This window comes from Lethenteron reissneri, chromosome 42 (assembly GCF_015708825.2).
Source record: "Lethenteron reissneri isolate LAM-NWPU_2019-01 chromosome 42, ASM1570882v1, whole genome shotgun sequence".
NCBI classification, from domain to species: domain Eukaryota; kingdom Metazoa; phylum Chordata; class Hyperoartia; order Petromyzontiformes; family Petromyzontidae; genus Lethenteron; species Lethenteron reissneri.
The window spans coordinates 11,017,850-11,035,244 of NC_083820.1; the positions used below are offsets into that span (position 1 = coordinate 11,017,850).

General features: G+C 51.9%; 1 protein-coding gene across 1 annotated transcript; it reads left to right on the top strand.

Annotated features, from left to right (window-relative positions):
- The first annotated feature begins 15,070 nt into the window (after window positions 1–15,070).
- Window positions 15,071–16,135, top strand: LOC133353058 (neuropeptides B/W receptor type 1-like). Its single transcript, XM_061569158.1, has one exon. It carries the CDS (start codon window positions 15,084–15,086, stop codon window positions 16,101–16,103), a length of 1,020 nt encoding a protein of 339 aa, XP_061425142.1. The 5' UTR covers window positions 15,071–15,083; the 3' UTR covers window positions 16,104–16,135.
- Window positions 16,136–17,395: the final 1,260 nt, after the last annotated feature.

Sequence of the window (17,395 nt, forward strand, 5' to 3'; positions counted from 1 at the left end):
CGGGGCCCGTAGCTACTACATATGTAGCTACGACATATGTAGGCTACTACTACATATGTAGCTACTTTTGCTGCTAGGATAATCTGGCACTCCGTGGGAGTTTAAATATTGGTGCAAGTTTCTTCAATCCCCCCTCTCGCCCTCCCCCCCCCACCCCCCATCCCACAGATCTCGTGTGGTGGGATAACGTGCGAGTCATTCCGTATCCTTATAGACGTCTGCCAAGCGAGGAATTAGCAGGCAAAATACTCCCCCCCCCCACCGATGGCTCAGCCCCATTTATAAATCCAATTAAGCTCTGGGCTTTGCAGCCTTGCCTCACATTCGTAGGGGGTGAGAGCTGGGGCAAGAATTAACTGAACAGAATCACAGGTCACGAGAAATGCTCTCTCGATTGTCACGCTAATCCAAAATAAAGTGAAAATCAGGCCGAGACACAACAAGTCGGATAATTCTAACCGACGAGAATTTTTTTTTTATTTTGGAGTGGTCGCATAAAAACTGTGAAGCGACGTCGCTGATTTGATGTCACATCGGCACTTTTGCCCATAAAAAAAGCGTTGTCATGTGGGATCGGATGACATCTTCGTTGCGTTGGGCACCAAGACGGCCGACATTCGTACACGAGGGAAATCGGTTTAATAAATATATATTCATCTGAAATTTTACTTAAAAATCCGATAAACGTGTTCATCCCAAATAAAATCATCATTCCTAGATAACACCGTTTAATCGTTCCATTTCAGCATTTAACATTCGTTTGCAGATGATGCGACATTGGTCTGTGTGCTGGGGGCGTGGGTACGCGTGGCCACCGCGTCCCCTTCTCGTAAATGCGGTCGCGACGCTCCAGGGGTCGGCACATGCTCAATGCTCGAGATCTTGAGAGCGAGACGGGGTCTTGGGAGCGAGACGGGGTCTTGGGAGGGAGACGGGGTCTTGGGAGGGAGACGGGGACTTGGGGGGGAGACGGGGTCTTGGGAGGGAGACGGGGTCTTGGGAGGGAGACGGTGTCTTGGGAGTGAGACGGGGTCTTGAGAGCGAGACGGGGGCTTGGGAGGGAGACGGGGACTTGGGAGTGAGACGGGGCCTTGAGAGCTAGACGGGGACTTGGGAGTGAGACGCGTTCCACCTCTCACACCTCGCTCCGCTTCTGCCCAGCGCCGCGCTCCCTTTGAGAGCGATGCTCGTCCGATGGATGCCGGCGACAGCAGCGGCGGCGCTTGCCGCGTGTACACGCATGAACATTACCCCGTGGTCACACACGTGAACATTACCCCGTGGTCACACACATGCACATTACACCACACACGGTACGTGGACATCACACCAATCACACACGTGAATCATCACACTGCTGTCACACAAACAAAGACAAGGATCCCCCGTGGTAGCCTTCACAAACTGTTGGGGCAAGTGCTGTTAGCGAGCACATCTGAAGGCTGGCACGGCACACGAGGGAGTGGGTGGCCAGCACCACGCGTGGCACACACCGCCGACTCATATGGAATGGATTCGAGCTGGGCGTACCTACTATGTTGAACTTCTTTCGCACCGTCCGTAGCCGATGGTGCTAATCGCATGACACCTCTTGGAACAATCTCTGTCGGTCGTGACCCAACCGCGTGCCGTGCTGGCACGTAGTGATAGCTGCAGAGAACGATGTGAACTCGTCCTGCAAACCCAGGAGAAAGGTTAAGCCCTGCAATTGCTTTCTCATTCCACTGCTTAGTGAAAGGACCACCCCGAACAGAGAGCTCCTCTCAAGGGTCTTTTGGCCTACTCTTCCATGCCGGTCAGACGTCTTGGAAGCGATCGCAGTTACGCACACTTTACGCCACCACGCAGTGACCTACCGATCGCATAGCTGCGGTGCGAACCCAATTGTTTGCACGTTCAAAACGAAGAGACGGCTGGCGCCGGATCGATGGCAACGCATTTCATTTGAATGTCTGTGAAAGGCCTTGATACGCGTCGCACACCTGAGCAGGTCTGCATCGGGCCTCCATTAGTCAGGCGGAAGTGGCTATGCACGTGGCAAGTGGGATGATTGGTGGATCACACAAATATAGCAATAGGTTTTTACCCTTTCAACTGGTACAAAAAATTGACACCTTTATACAAGGCATCATGTTTGCAATAACCACAACACAAGCAGTCAAAATGTAAACAAAAAGAAACAACTCTGATAATGATATGCACTGTCCTTGAAGTTGATTGGTCCACACCCGAGACAGCTTTTCTTAGAGCCCAGTCTCCACTGTTGTTGGACCAAATGACGCCAAAATGCGCACAACTCAAAGACAATGCACCATCAGAGTACGAGAGCTCGGGGTAAGCATTTACACCATTGGAACCTCATTTGCCAGTAGAAAACATATGATAATTGGTTTTTTACCCTTTTATCTGGCAACAGATCACACAAATGTCGTGAAGCTCCCTTCCAGTGGGCGTCGAGGAGGTGCCATGGCTTGACTCGCCGGGAGAAGGCGGCGCAGCGAGGGGACTCATCTGTGCGGGGATTGAGTGTTGCTCCCTCGCGCGTGTTGGGAGGAAAGTTGGTTTCTCTGACTGCTCCGGTTACCTTCCCGCGTGTATACAACTATCATCGATGATTGGCTGAAAACCTCCTTGAATAAAAATCAATGCAGGAATATTCCCTAAAAATAGTTCCAGAGTGTACAGCGCCCTGAAGAACCCTGTACCCTGTTACTCGTTCTTTGCCATGTCGTTATTGTTTTGTCTTTGCTTGTTGTTGCTGTGCTCGCGCACCACGGATCTCCCTTGTAAAAGAGGCGGGTAACTGGCTAAACGGAATCACCCCTGTAACAAATGAAATACCGTAAACCTAAACAGGTGTGCCTTTCCTGGACACATAAGTCAATTATCAATATCCATGTGGCTGGGATGCGCTACCAAGTTACTCAGGAGCTCTGCCACCCACTTACTGGTCGGAGTCAGTATTAACCGCCCATGTAGTGACACGGGATAACACATTCCTGCGGAGGGAGCTGGTAGGAACGTTGGGTTGCTCGGTCAATGGCCAGGGTCAACGGCGGCGTGGTGTATTCCGCAAATATGGCCGACTGTGAGGGCAGGCACAAGCCGGCGTGAGTAGGTTAAACGTTGAGTTTTATAAGGGCACCACGGGGTGACCAGCCCCTCCCCACCCAGCCCCGCCCCACCCTCCCCTCCCCACCCAGCCCCTCCCCACCCTCCCGTCTCCACCCAGCCCCACCCCTCCCATTTTTGGATGCACGACGGACGGACGGACACAATAATCCCCTGTGGGCTGGTGTAACCAGGAGGTTCTTACCAGTATTTCTACAAACGTAAATAATTGGGTATGCCCGTTTCTGTTGTGCCACACACTTCTACTGATGGGTGGGGACAGAGGCGGTAGTATTTTAGAAACTTGCCGATTGTACCAACTGCCGCGCCTGGAGATCGAACCGGAGACCTCTGGATTGCAATGAGAAAACCATTGCACAGCGGCAGCGTCCACGCTACTCTAATACGGGGCTGAGAATTCATCGGATGTGAGCAATTATCATTTGGAGCGATTGAATCGGCTCGTGTGCAGATGATGCACGCTAGATTATTATTTAATCACAGGACCATGGGAGATGGTTGCCGCTTTCATCCAGCAGTGGATTGACCATGATTGACGGTCATAATGAACAATTACGAAGCACGTCTCGGACACTTCTGCTCAAAATTCCTTGGCACAAAAATTATACGTCAAAGCGGCACATGCTGAGTGGATTTTATTTTTAAATGCCCATTAGACATCTCCATCTCGTGCTGTTCCCTTAATTGCGCAGATTTGATCTGATTCGCAATTTCCCCGATCACTGGAGTTTCAAGGAATGCCATCGCGAACATTGCCTTTCACAACTCAATTTTAAAGCTTTTAATGGATGTCCCAGGACACACACACACACTAAATCTAAAGAAATATGTGAACGCAATTTCCACACAAGTTGGAAACAATAATTACGTATTGAAAAAAATATGTTCAATTTCACCATTTTGGCAATGCTGCCAATCACAATAACTAAAACACACATATCGAAAGTCAAAAACCAACAAACGACCTTGAACAACAGACTATTTCGGCAAACACACTAAAATGAAAGCCGGCACGACACACAAGGGGGTGGGTTTGCCAGCACCACACCAGGCCGCCTTTGTCTCCACAATGCCGATGATTGCATAAACCGCACCAGTTATTAATTCAAGGCTAAGTCGACCTAGGGGAAGTCCAGGACCTGTTCAAATAATCGTCACTGTTGACCGTGAGCGGGAATCAAATTCAAGTTGCCGGGTTCCTAGCGCAATGCGCTAACCGTGCGCGTATATGCGCACAAATATGCAGACAAGATGTGCACACGCGCTTACATACACACAAATAAAGACAAAGATCCCCCATATGGACTGAATATACTTTTGGAGCAAGTGCAGTTAGCGAGCACCTATGAAGGCCGGCATGGCCTACGAGAGGGTGGGTGGCCAGCACCACGCCCGGCCGCCTTTGTCTCCCGAGTTGCAATGTTTACACATTGCACCGTGTACTCATTTGAGGCTGAGTCGACCTAGGGAAGGGCCAGGACCGGTTCAGATTATCCGTCACTGGTGTTGGCCGTGAGCGAGAATCTAACTCGTGTCACCGCGTTCGCAGCGCAGCGCGCTAACCATTGCGCCACCGCTCCCCCACATATGCACACACACACGATGGCACAAACACACACGTATTTGCACATACGAATACAAAGACACACTCATGCATTAGTTGTAGGTTTTATAAAGAGAAAGCTCCTGGCAGAGGGCAAGGTCATGTCGCCACCCCCACAGCCACACATCACCACGTGGCCTTCCGCCAGCAGGTTACACGATATACACAAGAGTAACAATCGCAGCTCCCTCCACGACTTATATAATATCTCATTAGAGCTCTGTGCATAGGGAGAATGACATGGTTGTTGTTGTTGCATTTTGACCGTGGAATGCAGTCATTTGATATCAGTTGTCACAGCCAAGGGATTCATTTCCCAATACATATTGTGCATGTCTCACCCAGAGCCGTCTACTGGGGCCCTATAAGTACCGTGGCCATCTCACACCATGATGTAGAATCGCGGGCCACCCAAAGCGCGGGGCCCGGGCGGTCGCCACGATTAACCGTACCATCGGGAACGGCTCTGCACTCCCCCCCCCCCACCACACACACACCAAAGACAAAGATACACCGTATAGCCTTAACATATTGTTGGGGCAAGTGCTGTTAGCGAGCACCTATGAAGGCCGGCACGGCACACGAGGGTGTGGGTAGTCAACACCACGCCCGGCCACCTTTGTTTTGCCCAGTGGAGATGTTTACACACGACACCAGGGACTCATTTGAGGCTGAATCGACCTAGGGGAGACCCAGGACCGATACGGATAATCGTCGCTGGTATTGTCCGTGAGCGGGAATCGACGAACTGGGGTCGCCGGGTTTGTAGCGCAGCGCGCTCGCCACATCAATACCGCACCGCCACTACTGCCCACCCCCATCCCCGCTCTCAATAACCTCCGCAACAGGCGGCGAATAATTTGCCGGAGCTCAGCGCTGGACAGCTCCTGCTGAAGCGAAGTGTCAAGACAATGGGCACGGGAGGAATTAAAACGACGCGAAGAGATCACGGTGCAACATTGTTCGAGCATGCTGCGAGCAGGAACTCTGTCGCCGCTTGCCATCAGCAAGCCACACGAGGCGATCGCACACAGCCAGGAGCAAAGCACGTGCAGGACAACTGACTGGGGCGCAGGGCCACGAGCGTCAGCGGAGAGTGCAGCGACGGTTCCGAACGCACGGCGGCCGTAGATCATTATTACGTCTCCGTCCACGTGTACAGGGTGGTCCTGATGTCTTGTGAACCCCATTTAAAGGTTTGTTTAAAACATAAATGAATATGCAAAGGAAGAAAGCAAATGTAAATTAATTGTGGGTCACAAGAAATATTGCCCACCTTGTAGGGTACGTAAACAGTACATGTACTGCCCTTTGTCAATCCACTACTGGATGAGGGTCTCCCGCAATCCGTGTCAGGTCGAGGGGGGTATGTCAACACCGAAACCACAATGGTAATTAATTAATCGCAAGTCGGCGAAGGGGAGCATAGATAGTGTACTGTACAACGCCATCTGATGCCCACCTTGTGAGCCCTACAGCCTGTACCTTCTGCTGGTATTGCTACGGATTTGCGCGAAATTGTCCACTCTCTGCGGCAGCCTCGCATTTGAGCAAGGCGATGAGAAGAATTCAACAGGTCGCGAATTAATCGCTGGCCTGGTGACCACATTAAACTAAACCATGTTTTATTTTACGAGGTAAGGCCCACTGAGCTATGTAGCTCTTTTATTAGAAGCGAACTGGCTATCACAATGATAGCTCAACGAAGTGGCTTATCATGTTGACAGTTATAGAAGCCAAATACTCTAAACGCGTGCTTCTAGATGTGGAGGAAAAAACAGAGGACCCGGAGAAAACTCCACGCGACCACGGGGAGAACACCAAACTCCAGATATACAGCAGGCGTCAGGGTCGGGATCGAACCCACTACCTCCCGTATACCAGGCGAGGTAGTTAATAATAAAGTGAATTCCAGTGGAACGCCGATCAATTGGCCACTATTCTTGGAGTTGCAGATTGGATTTCTTTGGTGGGAAAATTATAAAACGTTCTCTCTGCGAGATGAAAACATGTTGAAGACCCTGGGGTACCCTCCTCTTCAAAAGTAAGCCACAGTGTGCATTCGTTAGAATCTAGAAACAATACCGGACATTTTCAAACTACTCCGAAAAATTACAAAAGTGGCCAAGGGAATAAAAGCGGAAGGCAGGCGAAGACTCGTGTAACTTTTAACGGAAACAGTTAACCGCGGTTAATGCGAAAGAAGTCGAAAAGGGCAATTAGAGGCAGGCCACATCGCGAGGAGAAGAGGCCGAGTGGAGGCAAAGCGAGGCGTGGGAGGGGAGACGGCGGAAATGACCGCGGCAGCGAGACGACAGCCACGGGGCACAGATGCCGCGGGGGCAACCGGGCGCTGGGGGTGTGGGGAGGGAGAGGAATGGGGGAGGCCTTTGTCCAGCAGTGGGAAGTTGCTGAGTGACACCAGTGACAACACGTGTGTGTGTGTGTATATGTGCGCACGTTGAACCTTCTTTCGCATCGTACGTAGCCAACCGTGCTAATCGGAGGTGCGGGGGAATGACAACAAACTAAAACGCAAAAAGCTGTTTTAAAGAAATGGGTTTTCAATCACCTACTTTGGACAACAACAACACAAAACGATGGGTGGGGAAATCCCAAGCCGATCGGTGCTAGAGAAGCAGAGAAACATTTTTTTTGTAAAAGCCCAAACCATCAAACGCATCACCAACAAAGCACTCCATCCACGCCGCACACGACCCCGGCGTTATCGCTGCAATCCCAACAACGTCTACAACCGCCTTGGATTGGTTGAAGCACCTTAACATTCAACTGTGACATCATCCATAAGAACTGTTGCCCCCCATCCCCCATACCATACGCGAGAAGTATGTTGACCTGCAGTGTGGTAGTTGAACATATACAGCGGTCGCTCTGACGAGCAAGTGGGATGTCAGAGACTGACAGCTACAACAACCTTTTTTTTACCGTGCCTCTTAATTCTTAACCCTGGACGTTAGGAACATTGCTGGCTGCTGCTGCTGCTACAGACAGTGCCTTGGAAAGGTCTCCCAACAGTGGCTGTCGACACTTTGAGGAACGCCACTCGTTTCTGGCGACCCCCGTGACACAAAGCAGCGCAGTTTCAATGCCTCCACAATTTGCCGCCCGCCGCTCCCAGAAGTCACGTGGGTCCGCCGCCATTCTTGCGATGACGGTGGGCAGCTCCATCGACGTCATGACGATGGGATTGTTTGTTTGTTTAGAAATTAGTAAATCAATAAGTAAAGCTTACACCTTGCACAAAGAGGAGCCACTGAAGCGGTGTCATAAGTACTGAGGGCCATTAGTAATGGGGCCGTGAGTACTGAGAGCCATGAGTACTGGGCCCTAAGTACTGGGCCCTAAGAACTGGGGCCTCACTACTGGGGCCATGAGACATTATATTTGGACAATTTACGTCATCATGAAGCTACGTCATCACCAGCTATGGTCAATCCACTGCCAGATGAAGGCCTCGCCATGCCGCTGCCACCTCCCACGCCCCTTTATGATTGCGTATTCAGTCACTTTGAGAGGGCCCTTAGCACATGCTTGTGACGAGCTGCTTGCGCGAAGAGCGCATTGAGAATACGTCGCGTCCCCACTCGACATCTTGAGCGCGAGCAGCAAAAAGCAAACCTCGCAAGCAGCCACCGTCCTCGTGTCACGAGATTCCATCTGCCCCTTCCCCCCCAAGGCCCATCCAATATGTGCCGCAAAATTGCCCCCCCCCCCACCCCCCCTTTCAAATCAGAAGCAACCCTGATAACCGGGTCTATTTTCGGGGCTCAGAAATGCGAGCGAGATTATGTCCAGCGATGATGTACTTGCCCCACAAGGGACACTGAGTGGACAAGAGCGCTGCCCGACTGCGCGGCCGTTTCCCGGTTTCGAACGTTCACGTCGCACTTTTGGCTTCGAGTGCGCACGCAACTCGAACACTCGACAATTGCTGGACCAAGACAGATATACCATCAGCGGTCCAATCTTTTCCCCCCCCATTATTCCTCGGCGCGACGCCGCTTCCCTTAATATATATATTGTTATTTTTTATTTTTTTCCCGCTGGATTTATCGGCTTTTTATTTTGGATTCAATAAGGGCACAGCTTTTCTCGGTCAATAAATAATGTAAACAAATCTGTATTCGCATCTTGGCGCGGCGCACACGCGTCATTGTGTTACGGCCGACGCCGAACGCGCGTTCCGCTTTCATGAGCGGGACTCTGTCCACCGAGATGGAGGGGCGCTTTGAGGAATCGTGCGGGCTCTGTGGGATTATTGTGCGTCCCGCAACAACAACAACAACAACCAAAATGATGCATTGCATGTACTTAGATATTTTTTTTAATACAATGTCAAAAATTAGTCTGCCTATTCTTCAGAACAATCCGCACAAAGTGTGCAGACAAATTCAATTGATGCACTTCGACGAGCAACGCCGTTTTATGAGCCTCTAGAGATGCATAATTGACACGGTTTCAAAATGATGTGTCACTATTGGCAACAAAGAGCTGCAGGTAATGAATTCCTCATTCTCCTTTTTTCCCGACATCTCGACGCATAACAAATTAGCCCTGGGCTCAGGGCTGTGCTGCGGGGATGAGACCTGTCAACGCCAAGTGTCTCCGGCGACGAGTGAACGCGAGCACTGTATGTTGCTTTCTGAGAGCCGCGCTCCTCCCGCCTTTCGGAGAGCCATTCTTTATTGAAGAGCAGCGTCTTTCAGACGGAGGCAGCGATAAATGTAACGCTTTATAGTACGGATACATGGAAATGTCAACTGTTCTTCCAGTCATAATTTAGAGCTGTGCGATTTGTGAAACGTTAATGCCGTATGTCTACGTGATTTTGACGTTACTTTTTATGTCGGGGAGGGGTGGGGGGGATTTATCCATTGGTGCTAATACGTCTACAGCACATGTTGACGGTCTGGCTTAGACAGTCATTGTTGAGATGGTGGCTGCTTGGGGAGGACTTCGTCCAGCATTGGATTGATCATGGCTGATGATTGTGCATGTGGTTTAATGCCCATGTGTTACGTGAGATACAGTTTTAAGTCGAACTCCTACCCATATCGAACAAGCAGGGTCCACGCCTATGGACATCGTTCAGTTCACGAATCTGCTGATGCGACGTTCAATATCAAAGCCAGTGGAGAGTTCGCTTGCATTTGCCGTTGACAAAATGTACTCCCAGAATGCTGTGCAGCCGATGGGATGTGGGGACAAAAATAATATTTGTTCATATTAAGTTACAAACACGGCAATGAGGCGTTACGTCTGCCTATTTATTTTGTCGCATTAATTAGCTTAATGCACTATCAACAAGCTTGCTTTTTTGTAAAAGTGTATGGATTAATTTGTTTTATTACCAAGGTTCCCGTCACATTTATTGCAAGCGTCATGCGCCCTGAGCGCGTATATCTCTCCTTTTTCCCCACAAACTTTATGGGAGACCCATTAGTTGCCTCAGGTGTCCTTAAAACGCCACTAAATAACCGCGGGTGCACAGCCACAGGGAATGGACACGTGCAATTAGGGCCTATGAAATCGGTAAATTTATTGTCAGAAGGCACTTTCTTGTTTCGACGTAAATCAAAGCTCATTGCTTAAGGGAGCAGTGATGGATCGGTATGGCACAAGAGAGGGGCTTTTAGCGTGGCATTTTGCTAATAATTATTCACATCGTACGCCGAGTGATGTGATGGCTCCAATCCTCAAGAAAATTGCGGGTAATTTTGTTGTTGCCGTTGTTGTTGTTGCGGTGGCGTCACCGCAACGTCCACCCCCACCGTGTGCGCGATTACTGCCGCAGGGAAGAAACGCGCGGCTGTGATGACGGCCACGTGTGGAGATGGCCGATTGGTCCACACATTCACGTCGCTCGAGTTCTGGGCTCGAGAATCGCGGGCGGCCGCCACGTGGGAGTCAACCAAGACCTCGCTGTGTACGTGCGCATGTGCGTGTGTATGTGTGTCGAACTTCTTTCGCGCCGTACTTGTCACAAATTAACCGCGGTACCTTGCTGTTCTCGTCAAAGAGCATCAATCGTCAGCACGCGGACTCCGCAGCCAACCGCGCGGATCGGAGGTGTGGGGGGAAGGACATTAAACGAACACACAAAAAGCATACTAATAGGGTTTTTACCCTTTTTTCTGGCAACAAAACTGACACCTTTTGCAAGGAATCATGTTTACATTAACCACAATACTTGCAGTCAAATGCAAACAAAAACAATACTCTGATAATGTATGCATTGTCCTTGAAACTGATTGGTCCACACCACACATAAAGCAGTTCTAAAGAACTGAGTTTGTCAATGTAAATGATTTAAAGGTGCATGGCTCCATTGGCTTCCTAATATCGGAAAGGAAGAGCGTTCCAGACGGCCGCAAAACCGCATCTGAAAGCGTCGCGCGATGCGGTGGTCGTCTTTGTCATGAGTTGGTGGCCTCAGCTCGGTTCCCAATGACTGCACAAACCAACAAAAAACTGATCACGCACTTCGTTTAAATTCTAGCTCTGTGAGAATAAAAATATATCAGTTTCACTGGCATGTGTCAAGCTTCACTCGCATATGCAGAATGAGTGGGGAAGCAACGGATGGAATCTAAACAGGTCCAGGGTTTCCCCACAATAAACACTCTGATGGAAAACTCTGTTCCAAAAAACCCCATGGATCGAACCGAGAACGCCTGGATCGCAAGTCTGATGTGCTATCAATGACCGTACACCGCTTGTGCATCAATAAGTCTGGGGGGGGGGGGGGATGAATGCGGTGAACGATGTAAGAACACAGTTTCTACAAATGAGCGGTCATAGTCGTGCTGATATTTAAATCAAAGAAGTGCCGGCCTCGGTGTGAAGCTGAAATAATTTGACTCGTAAATGCCACAGTTCGTCGCCGCGCACAGACGAGACTCGTTCACGGAGGGGAGCATCATGTTGTAGCGACGTTGGCGGCATAAATTGGGTGATGCGTTAAGGGCCCAGCTGGGAACAAAACACCCCTCTGAAAAGCTGAGACGTTTCCCTTGAGCTCCACCGAATTCGAGTCTTGTGTCGTCTATAATTCCACTGCTGGATGAATCCCCCACTCGCAAGCTCTCCAGATGCAACAAGCCGTCGAGCTCCGTGCGCACGAGCTAATTTAAACTACACTCACAAAACAATAACATGGTTTTATTAGATTTTACCAGGCAAGGCCCACTGAGCTATATATGACTCTTTTGTCAGAAGTGACCTGGCCACAAATGATAGCTCAACGAAGTGGCTTATCACGGTGAAAATATATAGCATCAGCCAAAAACTCTAAACGCATGTTTACACATGTGGAGGCAAAAAAACCGAAGGAATCAGAGAAAAATTCACGCGGCCACGGGGAGAGAGAGACACGCACACTCCAAATATACAACACGTGTCAGGGTCGGAACCGAACCCACAACCTCCTGTATACCTGGCGAGGTAGTTAACATTTAACATCTCCTAGCCACCGCAGCAATCCCATCACTCCATCTCCGCGGAGGCTACCCCCGCCCCCCTCTCCCACACTGGGCTCTGTGGGGGGGGAGATGAGCAAATTGTGGGACCTGACGTCTTCCGTGTGAGCAGAGCAGAGCTCCTTATCTACACGCCTGTAACCAGGAGGGGCACAAGACGTGAGATAGAAACCCTTAAATTGGAACAGACGTGGACGCACGATGATGCATTTACTCAACACAGCCTGCACGGGTCAAATCATCACCGACCTTCCGAGCCGGTGATTTCCCTTTGTGTTGTAATTATGTAAATCGTCCTAATGATGTATTCCGTCCTCTGCATAAACCATTACGGCGTGGGGGGGGGGAGGCTTCATCCAGCAGTGGATTGACAGCGGGCTGTGAGTAATTCTCGTGCACGACCGGGTATCGTAGCCGAGATCGTGTCGCACAACAAAGACAAAGATCCCCCGTGGTAGCCTCAACAGACTGTTGGGGCAAGTGCTGTTAGCGAGTAGCACCTAGCAAGACCGGCACTGCACACGAGGGGGTGGGTGGCCAGCACCACGCCCGGCCGCCTTTGTCTCCCGAGTGGCGACGTTTACTACACACCGCTACACCAGGTACTACCCCCCGTCCCCTACACGGTGGAATTGCGGGGGCGGGGAACTCCGCATTGAGGACTCCAACTCGGAAGAGGCGCGCTCAGAGCTGCGACTCCGCCTCTGCAGCCTGCCTCTCTCTCCTCTCGTTCCAGCCTCCGTCTCTCTCCTCTCGCTCCAGCCTGCCTCTCTCTTCTCTCTCTGCAGCCCCCCTCTCTCTCCTCTCTCTTTTTTTACGATCAGTGGAAACAAGAAGATGCTCGATGTAGTCGGCACTTTGCTTCGTTCATCATTTCGTAATTTTTTTTACTTTGCTTTATGTAAACCCCCACCTCTCGCTCACTCTCTCGCTCACTCTCTCGGTCACTCTCTCGCTCACTCTCTCGCTCTCTCTCGTTCTGCACGCATCCCTTCTCGCAGTCCAACGGCCTCCGACGGGTAGCTCATAACTGCATGCAGAGCTCCCCGTCATCTGTCCTCTCTCTCTCCAGCCTCTCTCTCTCCTCTCTCTCCAGTCTGCCTCTTTCCTCTCGCTCCAGCCTGGCCCCTTCGCATCATCCCGCTACTAAGTCCACACCTCGGTAAGGATTCACACTCGAGTTCAATAACCCCCGTCTAAGTGTTGTTTTGTGATTGGTTGTATTTGTTTACGCTGGGTAAGACACATTCAGTCCCAAGCTCGTTTACAACAGTGACCCGCGGAGCACCATCCTTTATTTGCTTTGCTGTTTGCGTTGTCGCTTTCTCTGTCGTTTGCTTTGTGCAACATTAATTAGCTTAATACAAAAAAAACATCGACTCGTGTGTTCCGGTCGTGCCGCGTGCTTTGCTTGGTCTTGATGTCCGACGTTTCGCTCCACGTGCCGGTGAGCATTCCCGTCAGCGAAACGTCGGACATCGTGCCGCAGCAACGCGCGGTGGGAACCCGGCAACTCATCGCAGAGCTTTGCACAGCGCGGCGGATGGGTTCTTCCAAGAACGATGTTTACGCATTTTGGAACATTTGACGCGCGCGCAACAGTTTCGCGTTTGAAAAACAAAGTTCGGAGGAGTTGCCGATTTTGTTCGCACAATTATCCGCGATGTAGGCGCATGCTCCACTTGCGGTTCATAAATTTTTGACCCAAGGGACGTGTAGTTATTTACTCATTTTCGCGTCTCCGTTGTCGCATCCGTTGTAATGCAACGCTGCGTGAGGGCGCGCGCGCGTGCGTGACTGGGGAGCGGTGGCGCAGTGATTAGCGCACTGCGCTACGAATCCAGCCATCAGAGTTCGATTTCACGCTCGCGACGAATGAACCGGTCCTGAGTCTCCCCTAGGCCGACTCAGCCTCAAATGAGTACCTGGTGCGGTGTGTAATTATCAGCATTGGGGACACAAAGGCAGCCGGGGCGTGGTGTTGGCTACCCACCCCCTCGTGTGCCGTGCCAGCCTTCATAGGTGCTCGCTAACAGCACTTGCCGCAACAGTCCGTTACAGGAGATGCAGAAGATTCATCGCACCGATATGCAGGCCCCGCGTGACTGACACCTGGTTAACTTGTGACAAATCGCGCATCGCCCCGCGTCATTAACCGCTCGCTATTTGCAATTAACGTCCCTTTGTCTCCTTAGGCCACTCATCAGGGATACGACCAAGGAGTCTCTTCACGATCCGCTCCTCGTTATTAAGGTGGGGGGGGGGCATAGTGGAGCACTCGGCCCAGTGACGCGGCGATGAACCACGATGCCTCGCTGGCCTCGTCAAGGAGCGTAGACCACCAACCACGCCAACTCCGGTGGTCGTCCTCGTAGCAGCAGCAATAGCAGCATCAGCAGTAGCATCAGCAGTAGCAGCAGCAGTAGTAGCAGCAGCAGCGGCGGCGGCTTTTGGCTCGCTGTCGAATGAAGACGGCCGTCACCGCGTCATCATCGCGCGCTTTCAGAAGCGTTTCTGCGGACGTCTGGAACGCTCTTTCCTTCCGATATTAGGAAGCCACTACAGCTACGCACTTTCACATCGTCCAGATTGACAAACTCATTTCGTTAAAACGTACGGTGCGAAAAAAACTCAATTTACGTCGGTCAACCAATGCACGCACAATCCATCTCGACCCCAAGACGTTTCCCGGCGCGCGCTTAATGGTCACCCGTGCAATTGACAGAACTTGCATTGGATTTGGGCGAGGAAACTCGTTGTTGGTGGAGGAGGAGGCGGGGGGGAGCGGTTGGCGTGTTCGGGGGTGGGGTGTGTGGGGGATGCGGATAAACTAACAACGTCTTGGCAGCATGGGGACCGAGATGCAGGGACCGGCGGCCCTCGACTGCGTCCCCACGAACGGGAGCAACTGCAGCTCGGACGACTACGCCGACGCGGGCAACTCCACCTTGTTCGGCTGCGCGACGCCGCCTTACTGCTCCGACTTCTACATCACCATGCCCATCATCTACTCCATCATCTGCGCCATCGGGCTCACGGGCAACAGCGCCGTCATATACGTGGTGCTCAAGGGCCCCAAGATGAAGACGGTGACCAACGTGTTCATCCTCAACCTGGCAATCGCCGACGAGCTCTTCACGCTGGTGCTGCCCATCAACATCGCGAACCACCTGCTCCTCAACTGGCCCTTCGGCGAGGTCATGTGCAAGCTCATCATCGCCATCGACCAGTTCAACATGTTCACGAGCATCTTCTTCCTCACCGTCATGAGCATCGACCGCTACCTGGTGGTGGTGGCCACGGTCAAGTCTCAGAAGCTGTCTCGGCGAACCTACCGCGCCGCCAAGATCGTGTCCTTGTGCGTGTGGATGCTCGTCACGCTCATCGTGTTGCCCTTCGCCGTCTTCGCCACCACCTACACGGACGAGTTGCACAGGACGAGCTGCTGGCTCGACTTCCCCGAGCCCGAGAAGTTCTGGCACAAGGCGAGCCGCCTCTACGCCCTCCTCCTCGGCTTCGTCATCCCGGTGTCCACCATCTGCGTCCTCTACAGCGCCATGCTCTACCGTCTGCGCAGCATGCGCCTCAACTCGCACGCGCAGGCGCTGGACAAGGCGAAGAAGCGCGTCACGGTCATGGTGTTCGTGGTCATCACCGTGTGCCTCTTCTGCTGGACGCCCTACCACCTGGCGATCATTGTGGCCTTCACCACAGACGTGCAGCAGACGCCGTTCATCGTCGGCCTCTCCTACTTCATCACGAGCCTCAGCTACGCCAACAGCTGCCTCAACCCGTTCCTCTACGCCTTCCTCGACGACAGCTTCCGCAAGAGCTTCAAGAAGATTTCCGAGTGCAAGGAGGCGTCGTGAGAGAGACGGAGGAGCCGGGGGGAGGGGGGGTGATCGAGGGGGGGAGGGGGGGAGGGGGGTTGGCGTGGTGATCGAGAGACGGAGCCCACGCTGGTCCAACGCCGCCCTCGGCCGGATCCAGAAGAAAGCGAAAGTGACGCAGGTGTCCGTGGCAGGAGGCGGTGATTTAGCAGTCCCCTCGTCTCGTGCGCACGACGCGACAACCTTGGCGACAAACACCAAGAGGCCAACGGGCAATCATTGCAGTGCGCACCTTTTCGGCATCTTAACCCGTGGCGTCCCTCTGTATTGCCCGGGTCGTCATTGCCTCGGCGCAGGGTGGTGCACTGTTCGCTTTGAGAGAGGTCGTAAATCGTTGAGCTGTCTCCGTCTCGTGATGCGATTGACGCCAAGAGCACCGCTGTAATGCGACTGTGACGAAAAGAAAGTTAAACGCGTAATGTACGGCTTCAAGCTCACACCGCTGTTATAATAATAGTGATGATAATAATAATGATGACTCCCAGTCCGTTGTCAATCCACTTAGGAATGAAGGCCTCCCTTCCTCCACTTCGCATCGGCCGTCGCTGTTGATAGGCCATACTTCGCCGGGCTGGTCAGTGCGGCTACAGGTTCGTGAATGGGGTGGGTTGGAGGAGGCGCGGGGTGGGAGCCGGCACTTTGCCATGTTCAGATATCGACTCGCCGCAAGAACGCCGACCATGCTTCCACCGCTCAAGCCCCCCAACATCGCGTTGTGAGCAACGCGTAATTGGAGGCAGAGTCTCCGACGCGGCCTTTGATGGTGCCATCAGCGAGGGTCGATGCCGACAACAACCCCCCCCCCGCTCCCCGTCCGTGTGATGTTGACAACGCTGCGCTTGATGGGCAGTCAGTCGCCACGAGCGTTTCCCCGCGCTCGGCCACGTGTGCTGGCGGCCACGTGGAGGGCCGTCAACATCGATTCACTCTCGACGAGCATCCCAATTAGGGGTCGCGCGAGACGACCGTGAGGATGTTGAGATGTATTGATCGATGGTTGATCTAAAGCTGGGTGTGCGTCACAGCCCCCCTTCCCGCGTGGTAAAACTATTTTTTTTGTTGTTGATAGAGTTTATAAATGAAGTAGTTACGTGCATAAGTTAGGTAAAATAAATCAATTCATGATCCTTTATATTAACTATTAACATAAAAAGTAAGTATATTTTAGTCTATTGGCCGATTGGCCTTCCAGGAATGTCCGCATGCTTACGGATTATAAGACTCGCTTTTTACTCGTGCAGTATTCTAAAGCGAAAGTTAGGGCGTGCGTC

Coding starts and splice junctions, on each gene's coding strand:
- LOC133353058 (XM_061569158.1), top strand. CDS start 15,084: ATGGGGACCGAGATGCAGGGACCGGCGGCCCTCGACTGCGTCCCCACG.